Source organism: Carcharhinus amblyrhynchos, chromosome 28 (assembly GCF_965287045.1).
Source record: "Carcharhinus amblyrhynchos chromosome 28, sCarAmb.v2.hapA, whole genome shotgun sequence".
Taxonomy (NCBI): Eukaryota; Metazoa; Chordata; class Chondrichthyes; order Carcharhiniformes; family Carcharhinidae; genus Carcharhinus; species Carcharhinus amblyrhynchos.
The window spans coordinates 26,725,103-26,744,706 of NC_137351.1; the positions used below are offsets into that span (position 1 = coordinate 26,725,103).

Consider the following 19,604-nt stretch of genomic DNA (forward strand, 5'->3'; position numbering starts at 1 on the left):
GATGGGGTTTTATGGTTTTTGGGATGAGTGAGGCTGTAAAATTCTGCCCAGGGCAGGAACTCAGCCTTCCAGCTCAGTGAAGAAAAGGCCTTTGCATTTTAGCAGTTTTGCAGGCGAGGTCATACCTTTCGTATAGTCACCGGAGATTCAACACAATCAATGTTGCCTTTTGATACTCCCTGTCATTCTGTCTCCCCACTTTCCAACACTAACCATCCATCCCAACTCCATCGTTCATAGATATTAACCCCTCCACAACCTCCCTATCCCCACCACCCCTCAGGTGAGTGAAGATAGGGGACCAGCAACAAGGCACACAGCTGCCTGGTGTGTAAGTAAGCCAATATGACAGTGTCTATAGAGCAGGTACAAGTCAGATCAGTTCTTCTGGCAGTGGTTCCAGGTTAGAGAGACCTTATTCCCTAATGTGACCGGGACATCATTTAACTGCCCTTTGTTGTTGTTAGCTTAAAGAGATAAACATCAAAAAGCCCCATGCAATTCATCTCAATAGGATTAATGTGCGAACATCTGCTGTAGTAATCAATAAGCTGTAATAATTTATTAAAGAGAAATTTATTCCGAGAGACTGGAGCACAGTTGCCTCATGCAGAGCTTCTAATCTTTCTGCTATGAAATGCACTCACCTAGATTCCCTTTCCAGATATTCTCACAAGTTGCCCGAGGTAGGAGAAAGTAGTGAACCGTGGCAAGATTGTGCAAATTGACACACGCTTGTCTGGTAAGTAAACAGTTTGGTGAGGGGGTGGGGACATTCTGGCGTATTGCCAGCATGTGCTTCGCAATCTCACCTCGGAATTAACCCTCCGAGCGCCGTCTTTCTCATTTCAGCACATCTGTTGGCAGATTTTTAATTAAGCTGTCCAATTAATATTGCTAAATGGAGGACTGCATCTCCCTCTCTCTCCCAAGTATGAGCTTCGAATTGAGATCAATGCAATTCACACAAACATTTCCAGGCTGAAGAGATGCTCGGCGCGGACCCCCTAGCAGGGATTTGTCTCGCATCGAGAAGTCTTTCAGTTCAAGTCCTGTCAATAAATGATACACAGAGGTGACTCCCATCATCCCACCATCCAGCTGCCCCATTCTGAACTCCACCCGACTTGGGCAGCACGGTGGCACAGTTGTTAGCACTGCTGCCTCACAGCGCCAGGGAGTTGGGTTCGATTCCTGGCTTGGGTCACTGTCTGTGTGGAGTTTGCATGCTCTCCCCATGTCTTCATGGGTTTCCTCTGGGTGTTCCGGTTTCCTCCCACAGTCCAAAGATGGGTGGATTGGCCGTACTAAATTGCCCCTTAGTGTCAGGGGGATGAGCTAGGGTAAATGCATGGGGATAGGGCCTGGCTGGGTGGGATTGTGGTTGGTGCAGATTCAATGGGCTGAATAGCCTCCTTCTGCACTGTTGCATTCTAAGGCTATGAGTGAACGAGATTTGTCATCTGATAGTCAGTCAGATCTGGTATCTCAGAGGTCCTCATTTGGCCATTGTTGTGGGGGAGAGGATGCAGGCTCGGGGCCTGGGTTTGGTTCCCTGAAAGTTCTGGGAAAACCGCAAAAACGATCCTTTTCTGGGCACGGTGCTTGGCTGCCATTTATATCGGAAAGAATTGGCTCAAAAGGTTAAGGTAGAGGTTAAGAACAAAGATCTTTCTCAACAAGGCCCAACATTAATGTTAGGAGAAGTTAAAGGAATCAAAGTCCAGTTCACCTGCATTCTTAGAAGGAGCTGCCATTAAATTATCTACAATGGAGACAAAATAGGGTGGTGGAATGGGCTGTGATGGGGGGAGCTGATGATGGAGGTTTAATTAGAACACCAGAAACTGGGCGTTAAAAATAAAGTTCACTTTTATTGTTTATACAAATCTTCCATTCATTATAAATCTCAGAATCATTCATTACAACATTTATCTCAAACATTTGGTTACAATTGTGAATACTGAATTATTGATATGAATCATAAAAAGGATGAGAGCAAATTATCCGTACTACGAGCTTTTTCTACAATGGGTTTTGCTATAGGTTTTACAGTTCGTAATTCTAGGGCCATACAAAATTCAAATTTTCCCGCATAAATAATAATAATAAAAAAAGAAATATACAAAAGTGTTTTTGTTTTTCTGCACTGTGGAAGCAAGTTGCTTTGACTGCCTCCGGCAGAATACCAATAAATGAATCAGCAGCAATTTTGCCTCTGAGGTTTCTCTGTGTTAAAATGGCTGCCGTACTCCATTGTATCGCGGACACTGCACTTCAGAAGTGATTTGAATTAAATGCTTGGAGCGGTGTCGAAAAATGCTAAATTAATTCAAATCTTTAAGTCTTTTTGGAAGAAATCCCGATCGATCAATGCTAGATTGCAAATGCTTTGTTTTGTTGAGCACATTTTATCTTAATGGGGACCTTTCACTATAATAGAAAGTAGAGGATAATGTCTCTCCCCTGTATTGTAACTCATAAACATTAAAATAGTAGTGTAAAGTTGATTAATGCATGTGTAAGTCATTTAAAATTGAGTTATTCAAAGATGTACGGCATAGTTAAGAAAGTCCACGAACAGAAGGCTAAGGGAATTCAGCATGTCCACTGTGACTCTCACCAATTTTCACAGATGCACCATAGAAAGCATTCTTTCCCGATGTATCACAGCTTGGTATGGCTCCTGCTCTGACCAAGACTGCGAGAAACTACAACGAACGTAACCCAATCCAATATGCAAACCAGCCATTAACTCCATCTGCACTTCCCGCTGCCTTGGAAAAGCAGCCAGCACAGTCAAGGACCCCACTCACTTAGGACATACTCTCTTCCACCTTCTTGCGGTGGGAAAAAGATACAAAAGTCTGAAAACACACACCAACTCAAGAACAGTTTCTTCCCTGCTGCCATCAGACTTTTGAATGGTCCTATCACATACTCAGCTGATCACATATTAAGCTAACACTATATTCTGCACCTCTCCTTTTCTTCTCCCCTACGTACTCTATGAATGGTATGTTTTATAGCTCACGAGAAACAATACTTTGTGCTGTACATGTGTCAATAATAAATCAATTCAATTTAAAATGCTTATCATAGGATCCCCACAGTGCAGGAAGAGGCCATTCAGCTCATTGCACGAACAATCCCACCCAGGCCCTATTCCCATATCCTACATATTTACTCTCTAATCCCCTGAAACAACTGACCACAACCAATCAACCTAATACACACATCTTTTGAACAGCAGCCCACATTATTAAATATTGAACATATCCCATGTATGACCAAATCAGATCTCTCATCTCTAACTGTAGCAACAGACTGTAAGATTTAAAAGAAATCAATCTAACCACATTTTCAGGTAAAGTCTATGAAGAAAAATAGCAGGTCAAGATTACTTGGTCAATTGGTCTTTCCCACTTATCTCCTCTCATCCAACAATAAATAAAAGGATTTATATTTCTACACCTTCTTTCATGATCTCAGGACGTCCCAAAGTCATTCATAGCCACCGGGGAGGCTTTGTTTGCCCCGAAACTGTGATATCCCAACCAAGGTCAACAGATCTTTACACGGTCCACCCCCTCACCCGCTCTGATTCCCCTGGCAGGTGGGAGGTAAAATCCCGGCCGATGAATTACTTTTGATATGTGGTCAGTGTTGTAACGTAGGGACGGCGACTGTTAACTTGCACACAGCAAATTCCCACAAACAACAATGTCATCATCACTAGGTGATCTTCTGATGTTCATTGCGCGATAAATACTGGCCAGGCCACTGGGGATAACTCCCCAACTCTTCTTCCAAAGAGTGCCAGATGGGGTCTTTTAATTCTACCTGGGTTTCGGAGGGCAACTGAGGCCTTACGTCTCATTCAAAAGACCTCCTCTCCATCTCCCACAACGTGCAACACTCCCTCAGTATTGCATTGCATGCAGCCTAGAATTTTGTGAATTTGGCGTAAAGGATAAAAATGCTAAACTACCTCATACGGAAGCAAAGGGCAAAAAGAATTCTTTTCAGGGCTTAATGTGTCATAATTGAATAGATGATTGGTTTGATAGTAAGATTATCTCATTTGCAGACTTCACTTAGAATTTTTTATTTGGGGGTTAGAATTTTTGCCAAAACCTGGACGCATTTTGAAAAGTAGTTTACCCTCCCGAATTTCTGCTCACTTATTTACATCTCGCTGACCATAGAATCGACCGTGAACCAAGGCTATCGGGCAAACCTTTAAAATTTCATTTAATTTTAAAAATAAAAAAAACTTTGAAAACTTTAAGATGAGAGGGGAGAGATACAAAAGTGCCCAGAGGGGCAATATTTTCGCACAGAGTGTGTTGAGTATCTGGAGAAGAGGCGGGAACAATTTTGTCTTTTAAAAAGCATTTAGAAAATGACATGGGTAAGATGGGTATAGAGGGATATGGGTCAAACGTGGTCAATTAGGACTAGCTGAGTCGTTAAAAACTGGGCAGCATGGATAAATTGGGCCAAAGGGCCTGTTTCCATTCTGTAAACCTCTATGACTAAATTATTCCTTGATTGATTTAACGGGCAGGGACTTGATGCAGGGTGTTTATTGCAGCTGAAATTCATAGAATCCCTTTGGTACAGAAGGATGCCATTCAGCCCATCATGTCTGTACCTATTCTCCAGCAGAGCACCTCATCCAGGTCCTATTCCTGTAACACAAATAATAACTCAGCTAATCCACCTAACCTACACATGAAGGGGCAATTTAGCATGGTCAGTCCACCGAACCTGCACACCTTTAGACTGTGGGAGGAAACCGGAGCACCCAAAGGAAACCCACACGGACACAGGGAGAACTCCATGTGGTCACCCAAGGCTGGAATTGAACCTGGGTCACTGGTCATAGAGTATTTATAGAATCTCTACAGTGCAGAAGGAGGCCAGTCAGCCCATCAAGCCTGCACTGACAACAATCCCACGCAGGCCCTACCCCTGTAACCCCACGTATGTACCCTGTTAAAACTCCAAACATAAAGGGTCAATTTAGCATGGCCAACCTGTACGTCTTTGTGAGGCAGCAGTGCGAACCGTTTGGATTGATCACAGAAACTAAGCATTTTAAATTAGCATCCATGTCCACTATCTGTGAATAACCTGATGCTAAAGGGCTTTTTTTTAAAAAAATACAATGCTTTCCAGGCAGATTGAAATGCAGTAGTCAGCTCCTGATTAAATTAAAAAAAACCTTCAGAAAATGTACCTATTACACCTTGAAACCTCAAATCTTTCAGTCCCTGAAGACTGGCAAATAAGCGTATTTAATAGAAATTTCCAATTGATGAATTAGCCCTGGGGCTCCGGCCAATTTTATGATTGGGAAATGCTTTAGGCAAGATTTCTTTAAATTCGTGCAAAGGATTGCAGAGATGCGAGTTGCACTGCTTGCAATCAAATTTCACAATCAACGTCTGGGGAATCGCAACAAAAAAAACCCAACGCAATCCAGAGAGCGTTCCAGACATTTTTGTTTGTACAATATGTTTTTGTCAGCATCAACCAGAAAAGAGTGAGGCTCGACTCCCAGAGCCTGCAGGGAACCCCATCCCCAATTTCCATGAGGTTGATATTGGAAGCTTGTCACTGCCGGTGCTGTACTGAGGGAGTGCTGCACTGTCGGAGGTGCCGTGTTCTGGATACACTGCAGAACTGCCTCCCCCGCCCCCAAACACCCAACCCCGACCTTTCCGCTTCGTCTTTCAATTGGATGCAAAAGATCCCATGATATTATGTCTATTGTCTTGGGATTAGCAGGGTAAATATGTGGAGTTATGGGAATAGGGCATGGTTGGGATTGTGGTCAGTGCAGACTTGATGGGCTGAATGGCCTCTTCCTGCACTATAAGGATTCTATGATTGTTTCCAAGATTTGTATTTGGGCCAATATTTATGTATTCTGATCAATATTTATCCCTCAACATAAAAACAGACAATCTTGTTCTCACTGCTATTTGTGGGAACCATTGTGCTACTTACACTAAATTCTGCCTGAAGTGTTCCAGGGACAGTGTGTGAAAATATTAATTAACCATGGAGCTTCTCTTTAAAGCCTCAGTTTTGTAAGTTCTATTTTCTCCTGCTCTTCACGCTCTCCCTCCTCCCGCGAGTTCGCTCATCAGGAATAACCAAATGGACAACGGCCTGAATTTGACGAATGCCACACTGTGAATGGGTCACCAGGAGCTTTACAGCCTCAGCCTTTTGACAAACTGCTCTTCAAGAAGCAACTCACCATATTCCCCGGTTAAATCAGGAATGTGTCCTGCAATCTAGGGCACCATGCCAGCACGCCACATTGAGTGAGTATTTACAGAACAGCAACGCTGTCTGCCATGGGCCAGGTTTGATTTAAAACAACCACTGAATACCTGCCTTAAGTCAATAGTGCAAACAGGGCTGCAATTCTCCAGCATCGTACATCCCATCGATGCTGCCAGCACAAACGGAGAATTTGGCACTCAGCCAAATCTCCATTCACTATAGGGGGACGGGAGAATCCCGGCGGAGTGGGGGGAATCCCGGTGGCGGGCAAGGTCAGAGAATCCAAGTGAACTCTCCAAGACGCCACTTACATCACAGTGATGCCAGATGCTATCAAACACTAGGCATGTTGACATCATTGGATCACGATTCCCGGTACCCCGCTTCCTTCCTGCTGGTGTCCCATGTGCCTGTTCAGAAGGGGTTAACATGGGGCAGGATCACAGAAGCTAAACGATTGCCCTCATCCTAACTGCTGCCTCCTGGCCCCTAACCCAACCAGGCAGGAGGGGTTAAAATTGAGGGAGATCCGTAGACAACACTGGTTATTTAAAGTGGAGGCAAGTCATGTCATTTTGTTTAGACGTGAGTATGTACACCAAGCCATAATATCCCCGCTCCTCCTATCCGGTCATTCTACTTGGAAAGGTTTCCTATTCCATCTATTAGTGGGGCAAGAACCTCGCTGAAGAGCATCTACATTAACCAAACATTCTTCAGGCACTTCAAGGAGCTCTGGAGCGGAGAGCAAAAAATGTTTATAATGCAAACAAATAGCTTGTAAATCATTACCTAACAGCTGCTTTGCATTTCAATTCCCATTCGCAGATGTGAGACTCCAGACTCCACAACTCGCTGAGAAGATGAAGAAGTGAATGGTTAAGATGGACCTCAATAGAACCAACAGCACAGAACAAAGGCACTACTGATTTCTGATGCAGCGTGTGAAAACTGAATGCATCCCAACATTTTCCTCAATAATCAAAAGTAATCGCAAACGTAACAAAATGCAGACTGCGGGACAATTAAGCAGCTGTAAGAAAGTGTAACTGGAAATACATTAAAATTTCTACTGTTTCATTCTCAGTCTTTGTCCTTTTTGCCACTTGAGAAACTCAATGCAGATGAATGAGATTTCTCGGCACCACTTTGGCCAAACTCTAAGCTGGCCAGCGTGTTGTGATGTTTGTACACCTGTGTTCCTTGTTACAATTCCTCATCGATCCATTTAAAATGCCCCTCTACACACGGCCAGTGATTCCTGCGATTCAATCCCGTGCTCCATGCTCCAGAGGTAATCTCCCGAACACAGGGCTGTCCGAGCTAGTGGCCTCCCAGTCACGGAATAAATAGGATGGCCCATCTGCGATTCCCCTACTGCCCACAGCCTCTGCTCCACGCACACTCACCGAACTGGCACCACCGTTAATCTGGCAGCGTCTGAGGACTCTGGGTTTGTGCTCGATGAAATTCAGAAGGATAAGGAGGGAATCTTATTGAAACTTATGGAATACTGAAAGGCCTGGATAGATTGAAGGTGGGGGAAGGTGTTTCCATTAGTAGGAGAGACTAGGATCTGAGGGCACAGCCTCAGAGTAAAGGGATGACCCTTTAGGAGAAAGATGCGGAGAAATTTTTTCAGCCAGAGAGTGGCGTATCTCTGGAACTCATTGCCACAGAAAGCTCTGGAGGTCAGGTCATTGAGTGTGTTTAAGACAGAGATAGATATGTTCTTGATTCGTAAAAGGATCAAAGGTTACGAGGAAAAGGCAGGAGGGTGGGGTTGAGAAACGTATCAGTCATGATCGAAAGGTGGAGCAGATTCAATGGGCCAAATGGCCTATTTCTGTTCCTATATCTTATGGTCGTATGGCTTTATTGAATCCCTACAATGCAGAAGGAGGCCATTCGGCCCATCGAGCGCCAGGGACCCAGGTTCAATTCTGGCCTCAGGTCAGTATGTGTGTGGAGCTTACACCTTCTCCCCGTGTCTGCGTGGGTTTTCTCTGGGTGCTCTGGTTTAATCCCAAAGTCCAAAGATGTGCAGGTTAGGTTGATTGGCCGTGCTAACTTGATCCCAATGTCAGGGGATTAGCAAGGTAATGTACGTTTACGGGGATAAGGCCTGAGTGGGATTGTGGTTGGTGCAGACTCGATAGGCCAAATGGCCTCCTTCTGCACTGTAGGTTTCTATGATTCTAATTCTATGATCTTTGGAGTGTGGGAGGCAAGCGGAGCACCCGGAGGAAACTCATGCAAATAGGAGGAGAACGTGCAAACTCCACACAGATAGTGACCCAAGCTGGGAATCGAACCCGGGTCCCTGGTGCTGTGAGGCAGCGGTGCTAACCACTGTGCCACCCTTCCACACGAACAATGCTTCCATTTTGATACCGCAGATGTAACACAGAAAACAAACACACAGGAGGATTTCAAAGAAAGAAGAGGTCCAACCATTGTGTCTGGCTGAAAGCGAAGGTTCGTTAACTGTGGAGGTGAGGTTTTTTTTGATGGTCTGAGAGTCCAGTGCGTAGCACTCGGGAGAGAGGCAGCAAAAGGAACCAAGGCAAGAGAAATGACCAGGAACCGGGAAGCAAATAGTGTGTGAAACTGGTCTTTGACAGCAGCGCATGAAATGGATGAGTAAAATTTCACCCCACAGAGAGAGTGACTGTCTATGTGGAGTTTGCACATTCTCCCCGTGTCTGCGTGGGTTTCCTCCGGTTTCCTCCCACAGTTCAAAAGATGTGCGGGTTGGCCGTGCTAAATTGCCCTTTGGTGTCAAGGGGATTGGCAGGGTGGAGAAGTGGGGTTCTTGGGATAGGGCCTGGGTGGGATTGTGGTCTGTGCAGATGGGCCAAGAGGTCTCCTCCAGCATTGTAGGGATTCTATGGGGAGAACAGGATGGGTTTTTCCCTAAAAAGACAGGGGAGGTTGCTTCCCGCCTTTGCCACCTGGGCTGCAGTCCAGTGCATCTTTTATCCAACTCGCCCGAGTCCGCAGGATTAAAATCCGGTAGCGTTGCTAAATGGTCAGATTAACGACGAGTAGCAGAGACACAAATTGACCCCAATCCTTCAAGACACGAGGAAGGAACGGACAAGCGGTGTGGGCAAAAACATATCGCAAGGGGCCTTAAATTGGTCCAGACACCATACATTCAAATTATACCATTGAATTTAAAATATTGCACATGTTTCCACTGAACGATGCAAAAGTCATTGATAAAACCTTGGCGGATTGAGCTGGACACTGAGACCCCCAGAGACAACAAGTGGACATTTCAAAGTGGGAACTCGCAATGTAGCTCTCAGCCAAACAATCAAGTGAGTCCGCCTTGTTCCGTCGGCTACGAGTTGCCTTTCTTCTTCTTAACAGGAGTGAGGCCGTTGCTCATTTTCAGCTCGGAGTGCTGTACCTGGAAAAGCAAACAGACGTCAGGTTCCAGTTCAGTATCCCCAGTACGCTGCATGCTAATAACCCCATGAGGAGAACACAAAGGAAGGTTCAAAGGAAATGAATCAGTTTTAGGGTAGGAAAGCACACCGTATTAACTGTAGAAAGGAAGGCTTGACTTACATGGATGCAGATCTAAGCTAGTTCAATTGGTTGTCCGAGTCCTGGCCCTGTGTTTGATGAACCTATGCTAGGTCTACAGTTCATTGAACCACGATGCCGGCGTCGGACTGGGGTAAACACACTTCTTATTGTTCACCTGACGAAGGGGCAGCACTCCAAAAGCTAGTGGCTTTTGCTACCAAATAAACCTGTTGGACTTTAACCTGGTGTTGTGAGACTTCTTACTGTGTTCATTGAATCACACTGTGCAGAAGAGGTCCTTCAGCCTATAGAGTCTTCACCGACACGCGAGAAACATCTTGTGTGGGATTTTCCGGTTTCGGGGTGAGCATGGCCGGAAAATCCCACCCAAGGTCAACAGACCTTTCCATCCTCCGCCCCTCACCCATTATGATTCCCATGGTGGGCAGAATTCATCCCCCTGAACTCCTACCTAATTCCATCTTGGCCCTTGGCCCTGAACGGAATGACATGCCAAATGCTCATCCAGGAACTTTTTAAAGGATATGAGGCAACCCGCCTCCACCACCCTCCCACTCCAATAGGTCACCACCCTCTGGGTAAGAAAGATTTCCCTCGCATCCTCCTTGAACCTCCTATCCCTCACCTTGAACCCATGTCCCTTTTGTAACTGACTCTTCAACTGAGCAGAACAGTTAATTATCTGTTTGAAACAATAGCATAGAAAATAATCCAATTTCCAAATAATCCAACTTTTATTATGTGTGGGACTCTACTTTGTTTATCTTGTCTTTTTTTTAAGTCATGTTTTCCTCCAGTCTCGGGGGCGTAGATAAAGCAACTCCTCAAGGATAGCTGAGTCACTAAACCCTCCAGACACAATTGGCGGAATTTTCCCCTACTACCCGCCATGGGAACCGTAGTAGGCAGGACACGGACTGTTCAAAGGTCCATTGACTTCAGGTGGGGTTTTCTGGTTTTGGGTGCAGCCGGAAAATCCCGCCCAATGAGTGGAGCTTTCAGGCTCCATCACCACTAGGCCTCAAAGTGGGCAGGAGGGGAAAATCTGGAGAAGTGTTAACATGCCCGCCCCCCCCCCCCCCCCCAAGTCATCCTCTCCAACCCAACACAAGAGATGAAAACACTGTCCTATTTATCATAAATAGCAACTTACCTGCATGGGCGAAAAAGTAGAGGCTAAGTTAAATAGTTCCACTAAAAATCTTTGGACGGTAAACGTTTCACAAAGGTACACGCCTATGCATTCATGTGCAGGGATTAAACATATCTGTTTCTCCACCCTCCTTTTAAGCCTTTTCATAAAACCAACTCTTATGACCAAGTTTTTGATCGCTTGTCTGAGGGCAAGGTTTTGCACTTTATGTCAGGAGGTCGAAATCGGGTTCAATGTCAGGTCCCGACCCCGCACTGTCTCACAGGCAGACACTCGACTCTGGCTTCTCCCAAATTGGCAAATTAGCGGCTCGGGGACGTGCTCGACCTCCAATTAAGCACCGCGAGCTGAGTCTCAAAGCCACGAGGAGGACTTTCAGCACGTAAGGAGCTGCCACTGCAGGCATAGAGGAGAAAGAGAGAGCAAGAGGCTGCCTCCATCTTCAGACTTACTCTTGGCCATTTTAAAAATTTGAAACAAAAAATGGCCACCACTGGGGCTGCAGGGGGATTAAGTTTACGTTTATTTATTAGTGTCACGCGTAGGCTTGTGAAGTTACAATGAAGTTACGGTGAAAATCCCCTAATCATCATATTCCCGTGTCTGTTCAGGTACACAAAGCGAGAACTTAACTCGGGGAGAGGACGGTGCTGTCAAACCTACAAGCTAGCTAGCAATGCATACCCATATCATCCATATCAGGGCAAAATACCACCCTTAGGATCTCTCTACATGGCTTCTTCTTATTCATTCGTGGGACATGGGTATCGCTGGTTGGCCAGTATTTACTGCCCGTCCCTAGTCACTCTTGAACTGAATGGTTTGCTGGGCCATTTCAGAGGACATTTGAGTGTCAACCACATTGCTGTGGCTCTGGAGTCACATATAGTCCAAAGCAGGTAAGGATGGCAGATTTCCTTCCCTAAAAGACATTTCAACAACCGGCAATGGTTTCATGGTCACCAGTAGATTCTTCATTCCTGATTTTTAAAAATTCAAATTCCACCATCTGCTGTGGCGGGATTCGATCCCGAGTCCTCAGAACATTAGCAGAGTTTCTGGATTGATCATCTAGCGATAATACCACTGGGCCATTGCCTCTCCTTGGTGTTGGATGAAATGTCTTGGGACGTTTTATTATGTCTGACTGATGTAAAGTCAGACTGTTGAAGAGCAGGAACTCTGCAAGTCAGAATATTCAACATTATCTAAGTAGTATCATCCTGGAATTAAGCTTTCATTCAGAAGCACGGTGCAGTAACCATTCAGTTCAAGGAAGACAGGAATTGTTTTTGGTAACTATGGGGTAAGGTTGCCAAACCCCATTTGCCAGTCACCTCTACCCGGTCTTCATTGGTTTCCCGTTTCCCAGAGTTCCTGGATTTTCACGCAGCGATAGTGATGTATTTCTAAGTCAGGATGGTGAGTGACTTGAAGGGGAACTCCGAGGTGGTAGTGATCCCATGTGTCTGTTGCCCTAGCCCTACTCAATGGTATCGGTCGTGGGTTTGGAAGATGCTGTCTCAGAAAGCCTCGCTGAATTTCTGCAGTGCATCTTGTAGACGGCACACATTGCTGCCACTGTTCATTGTTGGGGGAGGGAATGAATGTTTGTGGAAGGGGTGGCAATCAAGCAGGCTGCTTTGACCTGGATGATGTGGAGCTTCTTGCGTGCTGATGGAGCTGCACTTATCCAGGCAAGTGGGGAGTATTCATCACACCCCTGACTTGTGCCTTGCAAACGGTGGACAGGCTTTGGGGAGACAGGAAATGAGTTACTCGCCGCAGGATTCCCAGTTTCTGGCATGGTCTTGCAGCCGCAGTATTTATATGGCTATTCCAGTTCAGTTGGTGTTCCCCTGATATGCATACGTCACCCCCACCACCCGAATGATGGGCTTTCCTCTTCCTTCCCACCTTTTCCACAAAGCCTGACAACATCAAACATATTACAGTGAGGGCAGTGTATTTCTCAGGTCAACTGCCTCTTTTACAAGCTCTTTATTCATTAAAAAAGGCAGCCAGCTGTCGATATCTGTGCCTGGAACTGAACCCAGGTCCTTGGCACTATGAGGCAGCAGTGCTAACCACTGTGTCACTGTGCCGCCGCACTTTCACCTTTGGGTTCAGATTTGCGGATTCAGGCCCTAGTCAGTGACTTAAATGCGTAATCAGTTTGTCCACGGGCTGTGGGCTTTGCTAGCTGGGCTAGCATTTATTGCCCATCCCTTATTAATCAAAAAATCCCTACAGTGCAGAAGGAGGCCATTCAACCCATTGAGCCTGCACTGACAACAATCCCACCCAGGCCTCATCCCCATAACCCCAAGTGTTTATCCTGCTAATTCCCCTGACATGAAGAGGTAATTTAGCCTGGCCAATCCACCTGACCTGCACATCTTTACCTGTGGGAGGAAATTGGGGCATCTGGAGGAAGCCCACACAGGTACAGGGAGAATGTGCATACTCCGCACAGACAGTGACCCAAGCTGAGAATTGAATCCAGGTTCCTGGCGCTGTGAGGCAGCAGCGCTAACCACTGCGTCACCGTGCCACCCCTATTCAAAGTCAACCACATTGCTGTGGGTCTGGAGTCAGACACGTAAGCCAGACCAAGTAAGGATGGCAGATTTCCTTCTCTAAAGAACAACAGTGAACCACAATCGACAATGGTTTCATGGTCATCATTAGACTTGGAATTCCAGACTGTCATTGAATTCAAATTTACCGTCTGCTGCGGTGGGATTCGAACCCAGGTCCTCACAGCATTACCCTGGGTCTCTGGGTTAACATTCTGGTGGCATTACCATTGTGCTACTGCCTCCCGCATTCCCGAATACCACGGTTCAGCATCGAGGGAGTATGACATGTGAGGTGTTAACCTGCGGCCCTTTCCGTCCTCCAAGATGGATGAATTGGACTTTTTTACATCCAAGACCTTTACGTTGGCCAACATTTAACCCCCAACCAGAAGTATTTAATCAGCTTTTCTCTAAGAAAAATACCCAGCCAGTTTGTTCATTAATTCCATTGTTGTTTGTGGGAACTTCCATGCAAAATGATGGATATTTTCCTGACATCACAGCAGTGGATACACTTTACAGTGTAATACATTGGATGTAAAGCTTTCTGGAACATTGGTAAGTTATGAGCGACACCGTATAAATCTAAGTTTCAGCGCATTCTTATTGATTTCAGTCAGTGGATCTAAATCGCAGTCCGACAGCCTGGCAGACAGATAGACTGAGGACACAATGGTGCAGAATAAATGCACCTGGAATTTACCCAAAATCTATAGGCTTCAATAATTGAAGAGGTGTTGAAATGTGGGCTGTATAACAAGATTCCTTTAAAACTTCAGTGGGAATTTGGTTCCAAATCCAGTTCAATTTGATTTTTTTTTAAAATAAGCGTGTAACAACACAAATGAACTTTGGTACCCGGTGCTGCCAGAGATGAAAGGTGCCAACTGAGAAGTAAAGGGCATGTCTGATCGGTTTCTTGTACTCTCTCTCTCTCCCTCGTCCTTCTCCAAGGAACCTTTTACACATTTAAGGTCAGCTCAGCCCTGGAATTATCCCAGGGCAAAAATAAAAATGTAGAATTGATTTTTATTTAAAAAACAAAATCACATGTTGCGAAATCGATGGACTGCAAAACAAAAAAATCCCCTAAAAGCAGTAGTTACGATCCGAGGATTTTAGGGTTCAATATTTCTTTGCAAAGATCCATCTCGGGAATGGAACAGATTTTTTTTTTATAAAGGGGCCATTCTCTCTGTGAATGCCAAGACAGGCTTCCTCTTTGTCTCATTCCGCGAGAAAGAGTCGGGAGACGTCTTTAGATGATGCTGTGGAAGCCTGTTGGATCCTCTCATCGGAGTTGAGTGAAATGTGAAGAGAGACTACAGGCCGGAAGTTTCCAGGCAGCCTGCCATGTATTAAATCAGCAGTGGGATCTCCCGATACCACCACTGTCAACGGGGATCCTCGTTGAGTGCATCCCTCTCCAACACAAAACACCCCATTGGCGTGAACGGCCAGAAAATTCCGGCCTATGAACGATTTCCAGAGAATTGTAATGAATTCCGAAGTTTTTTTCTAAAAATGGGTGGCACAGTGGTTAGCGCTGCTGCCTCACAGCGCCAGGGACCCGGGTTTGATTCCGGCCTCAGGTCACTTTCTGTGTGGAGTTCGCGTGTTCGCCCCGTCACTGCATGGGTTTCCTCCGGGTGCCCCGGTTTCCTCCCACAATCCAAAGATCTTTAGGTTAGGTGCAATGGTCATGCTAAATTGCCCCTTAGTGTCCCAAGATGTGTGGGGGAGGGGAATTAGTGAGGTAAATGAGCGGGAATTGGGCTGGGGGTGGGCCTGGGTAGGAAAGGCAAAAAGGGAACAGGGAAAGAAAGTTGAAGAAAATTCTATGAACGCCGTGTTTGCAGTCAACTGAAAAATACGGAATTGGACCTATCAGACTGCCGAGAAAATGACTGCCATTTTCCCACTTGCTGTTGTTAAGTGAGGAAGGTAAAACCATATGAAGCCATTTAATGGACACAAGGACTCATGGGCCACTCGCCATCCATGTGACTTTTAAAAATAAAAGAAATTAGTTATTTCCAAAGTTTGTTTTAACCATTAAATCTCACCCTTGTATCTTTCATCTTCAATCCAGTGTCACCTTCCCCCTTGGAAAAATGCCAATGGTACGATGGCACAGTGGTCAGCACTGTTGCCTCACAGCATCAGGGACTGGAGTTCAATTCTGGCCTTGGGAGATTGTGGAGTTTGCATGTTCTCCTCGTGTCTGCATGGGTTTAGTCCAGTTGCTCCCACATTCCAAAGATGTGCAGGTTAGGTGGATTGGCCATGCTAAATTGCCCCTTAGTGTCCAAAGATGTGTAGGTTAGGGGGATTAGACATGTTAAATGTCTGGGGTTACTGGGGTTGGTTGGGGAAGGGGGTGTGAGCAAGATTTTCTGTCAGAGAGTTTGTGCAGACTCATAGAATACCTACACTGCAGAAGAAGGCCATTCAGCCCATCACGTCTGTGCTGACCACAATCCCCCGCTATTCCTATTCCCGTAATAAGAACATAAGAAATAGGAGCAGGAGTAGGCCATCTAGCCCTTCGAGCCTGCCCCGCCATTCAATAAGATCATGGCTGATCTGTTGTGGCTCAGTTCCACTTTCCCGCCCTCTCCCCATAACCCTTAATCCCTTCTCTTATCAAGAACCCATCAACCCGCTTCTTAAAAATATTTAGCGAGGCAGCCTCCACCACTTCAACGGGCAGAGAATTCCAGAGATTCACCACCCTTTGAGTGAAGAAGTTCCTCCTCAACTCCGTTCTAAACCGCCTCCCCTTTATCTTGAGGCTGTGCCCCCTAGTCCTACTGTCTTTTTTGAGCGGGAAGAGTCTCTCCACCTCTATCCTATCCATCCCATTCATCATCTTATACGTCTCAATGAGATCTCCCCTCATTCTTCTAAACTCTAACGAGTACAAGCCTAGTTTATTCAGCCTCTCCTCATAGCTCAATCCCCTCAACTCCGGTATCAGCCTAGTAAACCTCCTCTGCACTCCCTCCAGGGCCAAAATATCCTTGCGCAGGTGCGGCGCCCAAAACTGCACACAGTACTCCAGCTGTGGCCTCACCAATGCCCTATACAGCTGCAGCAAGACCTCCCTACTTTTATATTCAATCCCCCTCGCTATGAAGGCCAGCATCCCATTCGCCTTCCTGACCACCTGCTGCACCTGCAAGCTGGGTTTTTGCGACTCATGCACAAGGACCCCGAGGTCCCTCTGCACCGTCGCCTCACATATTTAATCTCACATATTTACCCTGCTAATCCCCTGGACACTAGCTTCAATTTAGCATGGCCAATCAACCTAACCCACACATCTTTGGACTGTGGGAGGAAACCGAAGCGCCCACTGGAAACCCACGGGAGAATGTGAAAACTTCACAGAGATGGTGACCCAAGGCTGGAATTGAAACCAGGTCTCTGGCGTTGTGAAGCAGCAGTGCTAACCAATGGGCCACTGTGCCGCCCCACACTTGAAGGGCCGAACAGCCTCCCTCTGCGCTGTAGGGATTCTATGATTTGGGTGATCCTGGATGAACTCGCTTCTTGTTGTCACAAACAGGGTGTGATTTGGCTCCTCTGATGACGACTGCAGATTATTGACAACTTAAAGCATTTGAAGAAGTGGCTGGCTGCAACTAGCGAATGTTGCCCAGAAGGATTTGTGTGCAGTGCCAGGCTGCAGTTTGTCATGTTGGACAATGCCCACTCCACCCACGCCTGTGCGGCTAAATTCCCCTCCAACTCGATTTTCAATTTTATTGACGGCGCCACCGTGGTGGGTCAGATCTCAAACAATGACCAGACAGAGTACAGGAATGAGATAGAGAATCTGGTGAACTGGTGCGGTGACAATAATCTCTCTCTCAATGTCAACAAAATGAAGCAGATTGTCATCGACTTCAGGAAGCACAGAGGAGAATATGTTCCTGTCTAATCAACAGGGACGAATTAGGAAGGGTTGAGAGCTTCAGGTTTTTAGTGTCCAGATCACCAACAACCCGTCCTGGTCCCCATACCAACAATATAGTTAAGACAGTCCACCAACGCCTCTACTTTCTCAGAAGACTAAGGAAATTTGACACTTCAGCTACGACTCTCACCAACTTTTACAGATGTACCATAGAAAGCATTCTTCCTGGTTGTATCACAGCTTGGTCTGGCTCCTGCTCTGCCTAAGACCGCAAGGAACTACAAAGGGTCATGAATGTAGCCCAGTCCATCACGCAAACCAGCCTCCCATTCATTGACTCTGTCTACACTTCCCGCTGCCTCGGAAAAGCTGCCAGCATAATTAAGGACCCCATGCATCCTGGACATTCTCTCTTCCACCTTCTTCCATCGGGAAAAAGATACAGAAGTCTGAGGTCATGTACCAAACAACACAAGAACAGCTTCTTCTTTGCTGCCACCAGACTTTTGAATGGACTTACCTTCCATTAATCTGATTTTTCTCTACACCCTAGCTATGACTATTACACTGCATTCTGCACTTCCTTGTTTCTTTCTCTATGAACGGTATGTTTTGTCTCTATAGCACGCAAGAAACAACACTTCTCACTGAGAATCTATGCTCATCAAACAAATAACTGCTTGGAATTGTGGTCCTCAATCAAATAAGGATGCTGGCTCTGTGACAACACATTGGATTTTTGCAGAGTTGGGGAGACTAACAGGTTTCTGGGCTCTTAGCCAAGGATGTATAATGAGACTAAACTGAGAGCCCTGGCATCCATTATTCTGTTGAAACAACTAAACCCAAGGGAAAATATTGCTTGGTTGATAGATTTTTTTATCAGATCAATTTCCCAGTTGTTTAATATTTACTTACCTGATATAAAGACATGTCAAATGCTCGCAGTTTCTGCTATTGATCCTTTAAAGGGCTGGTTGATTAACACTTTTATTGGACTGTAATAAAATATGTTCCTTTTAAAGTAAGTTATGAATTAATGACTTTTTTTAAAAGCTCTTTCATGCATGACATTCTTATCATTGGATTCAATGGTTCTGTACAGGGCGTACCCTAGATAAATGTGCACTTTATGCACTGGATAAAAGTGCATAGAAGTTCTACGCACTTCTAAATGCATAGAAGTTATGCATAGCCCTTGGGGATACGTGGATGCACATAGGCTGGCATGGGGGGCATGAAGGGCTCTTGCGGGTGGGTGGAGGGTCATGGGTTGGAGTGGAGGGTATAGTTGGCCAGTGGGAGTGGGCTGGGGGGCATGAAGTGGCATGGGGGAAGTGTGTGGAGGGCAGTATGCGGGGGGAGCGTGCGTGGGAGAGTGTGCGGGGGGGGGAGTGTGTGGGGGGGGCAGTGTGCGGGGGAGGGGGAGTGGACGGATGCAGGAATTGAGGGCTACCTTCTGTTTTATCGGGGTTTATTGTAACTAGGATGACCTCCCAAAGCACTGAGCCAGGCCTTCTGACCAGTTGCCGTGGCAACCGTCATTCATAAGGGGCCGCCTGTGAATTGATTCTTCAGGCAGTGACAGGTCACAGTCCCGTTAATACTATCCCCGGGAAATACCGCCTTTGAAGGCATTTCCCCCCGAGGGTTGAGTCAAGAAATTTCCCAAATCCCGCCTCTCAAATGAATATCCAAAGATCTGAGGACAGTCGCAAAAGCCAACAAGTCCAGTGATGTCCTCGAGGGAAGGAAACTAGGCATCTTTACCCAGTCCGGCCAATCTTCAGTCGCATCGCAAAGCCCTTCAGTTCAGGGCGTGGCAATAAATGTTGGCCTTGCCAATGATACCTGTTCCCAAAGAGCGCGTGAGAAAAACCTCCCACCTTCTGGACATCCGATGGAATCCTGGAGAGGAAGTTAAGCACCTCGTTACTGTCAATGGCGTACGGATTTCTGAGCTTCTTCGTGAATTTGTGTATACCTGTCAGGATTTAATTTTAAAAAAAAATTCATTGAGACAGAAGGAACAGTTTTGCAAGTGAAAATTAGTGAGAAAACAATTATAGAGTGGCAGCCACAC

General features: G+C 45.9%; 1 protein-coding gene across 1 annotated transcript in view; it reads right to left on the reverse strand.

The window, feature by feature from the left end:
* Nucleotides 1-1,854: 1,854 nt before the first annotated feature.
* The window catches only part of LOC145359474 (multiple C2 and transmembrane domain-containing protein 2-like), a 473,933-nt gene continuing 456,183 nt past the window's right edge, over nt 1,855-19,604 (reverse strand). The window contains exons 22-23 of the mRNA XM_080214042.1: nt 19,408-19,505; nt 1,855-9,721 (exon numbers count right to left, since the gene is read on the reverse strand). Coding sequence (XP_080070168.1) covers nt 9,653-9,721; nt 19,408-19,505 — 167 coding nt within the window. The 3' untranslated portion in view covers nt 1,855-9,652. The remainder of the gene's footprint in view (nt 9,722-19,407; nt 19,506-19,604) is intronic.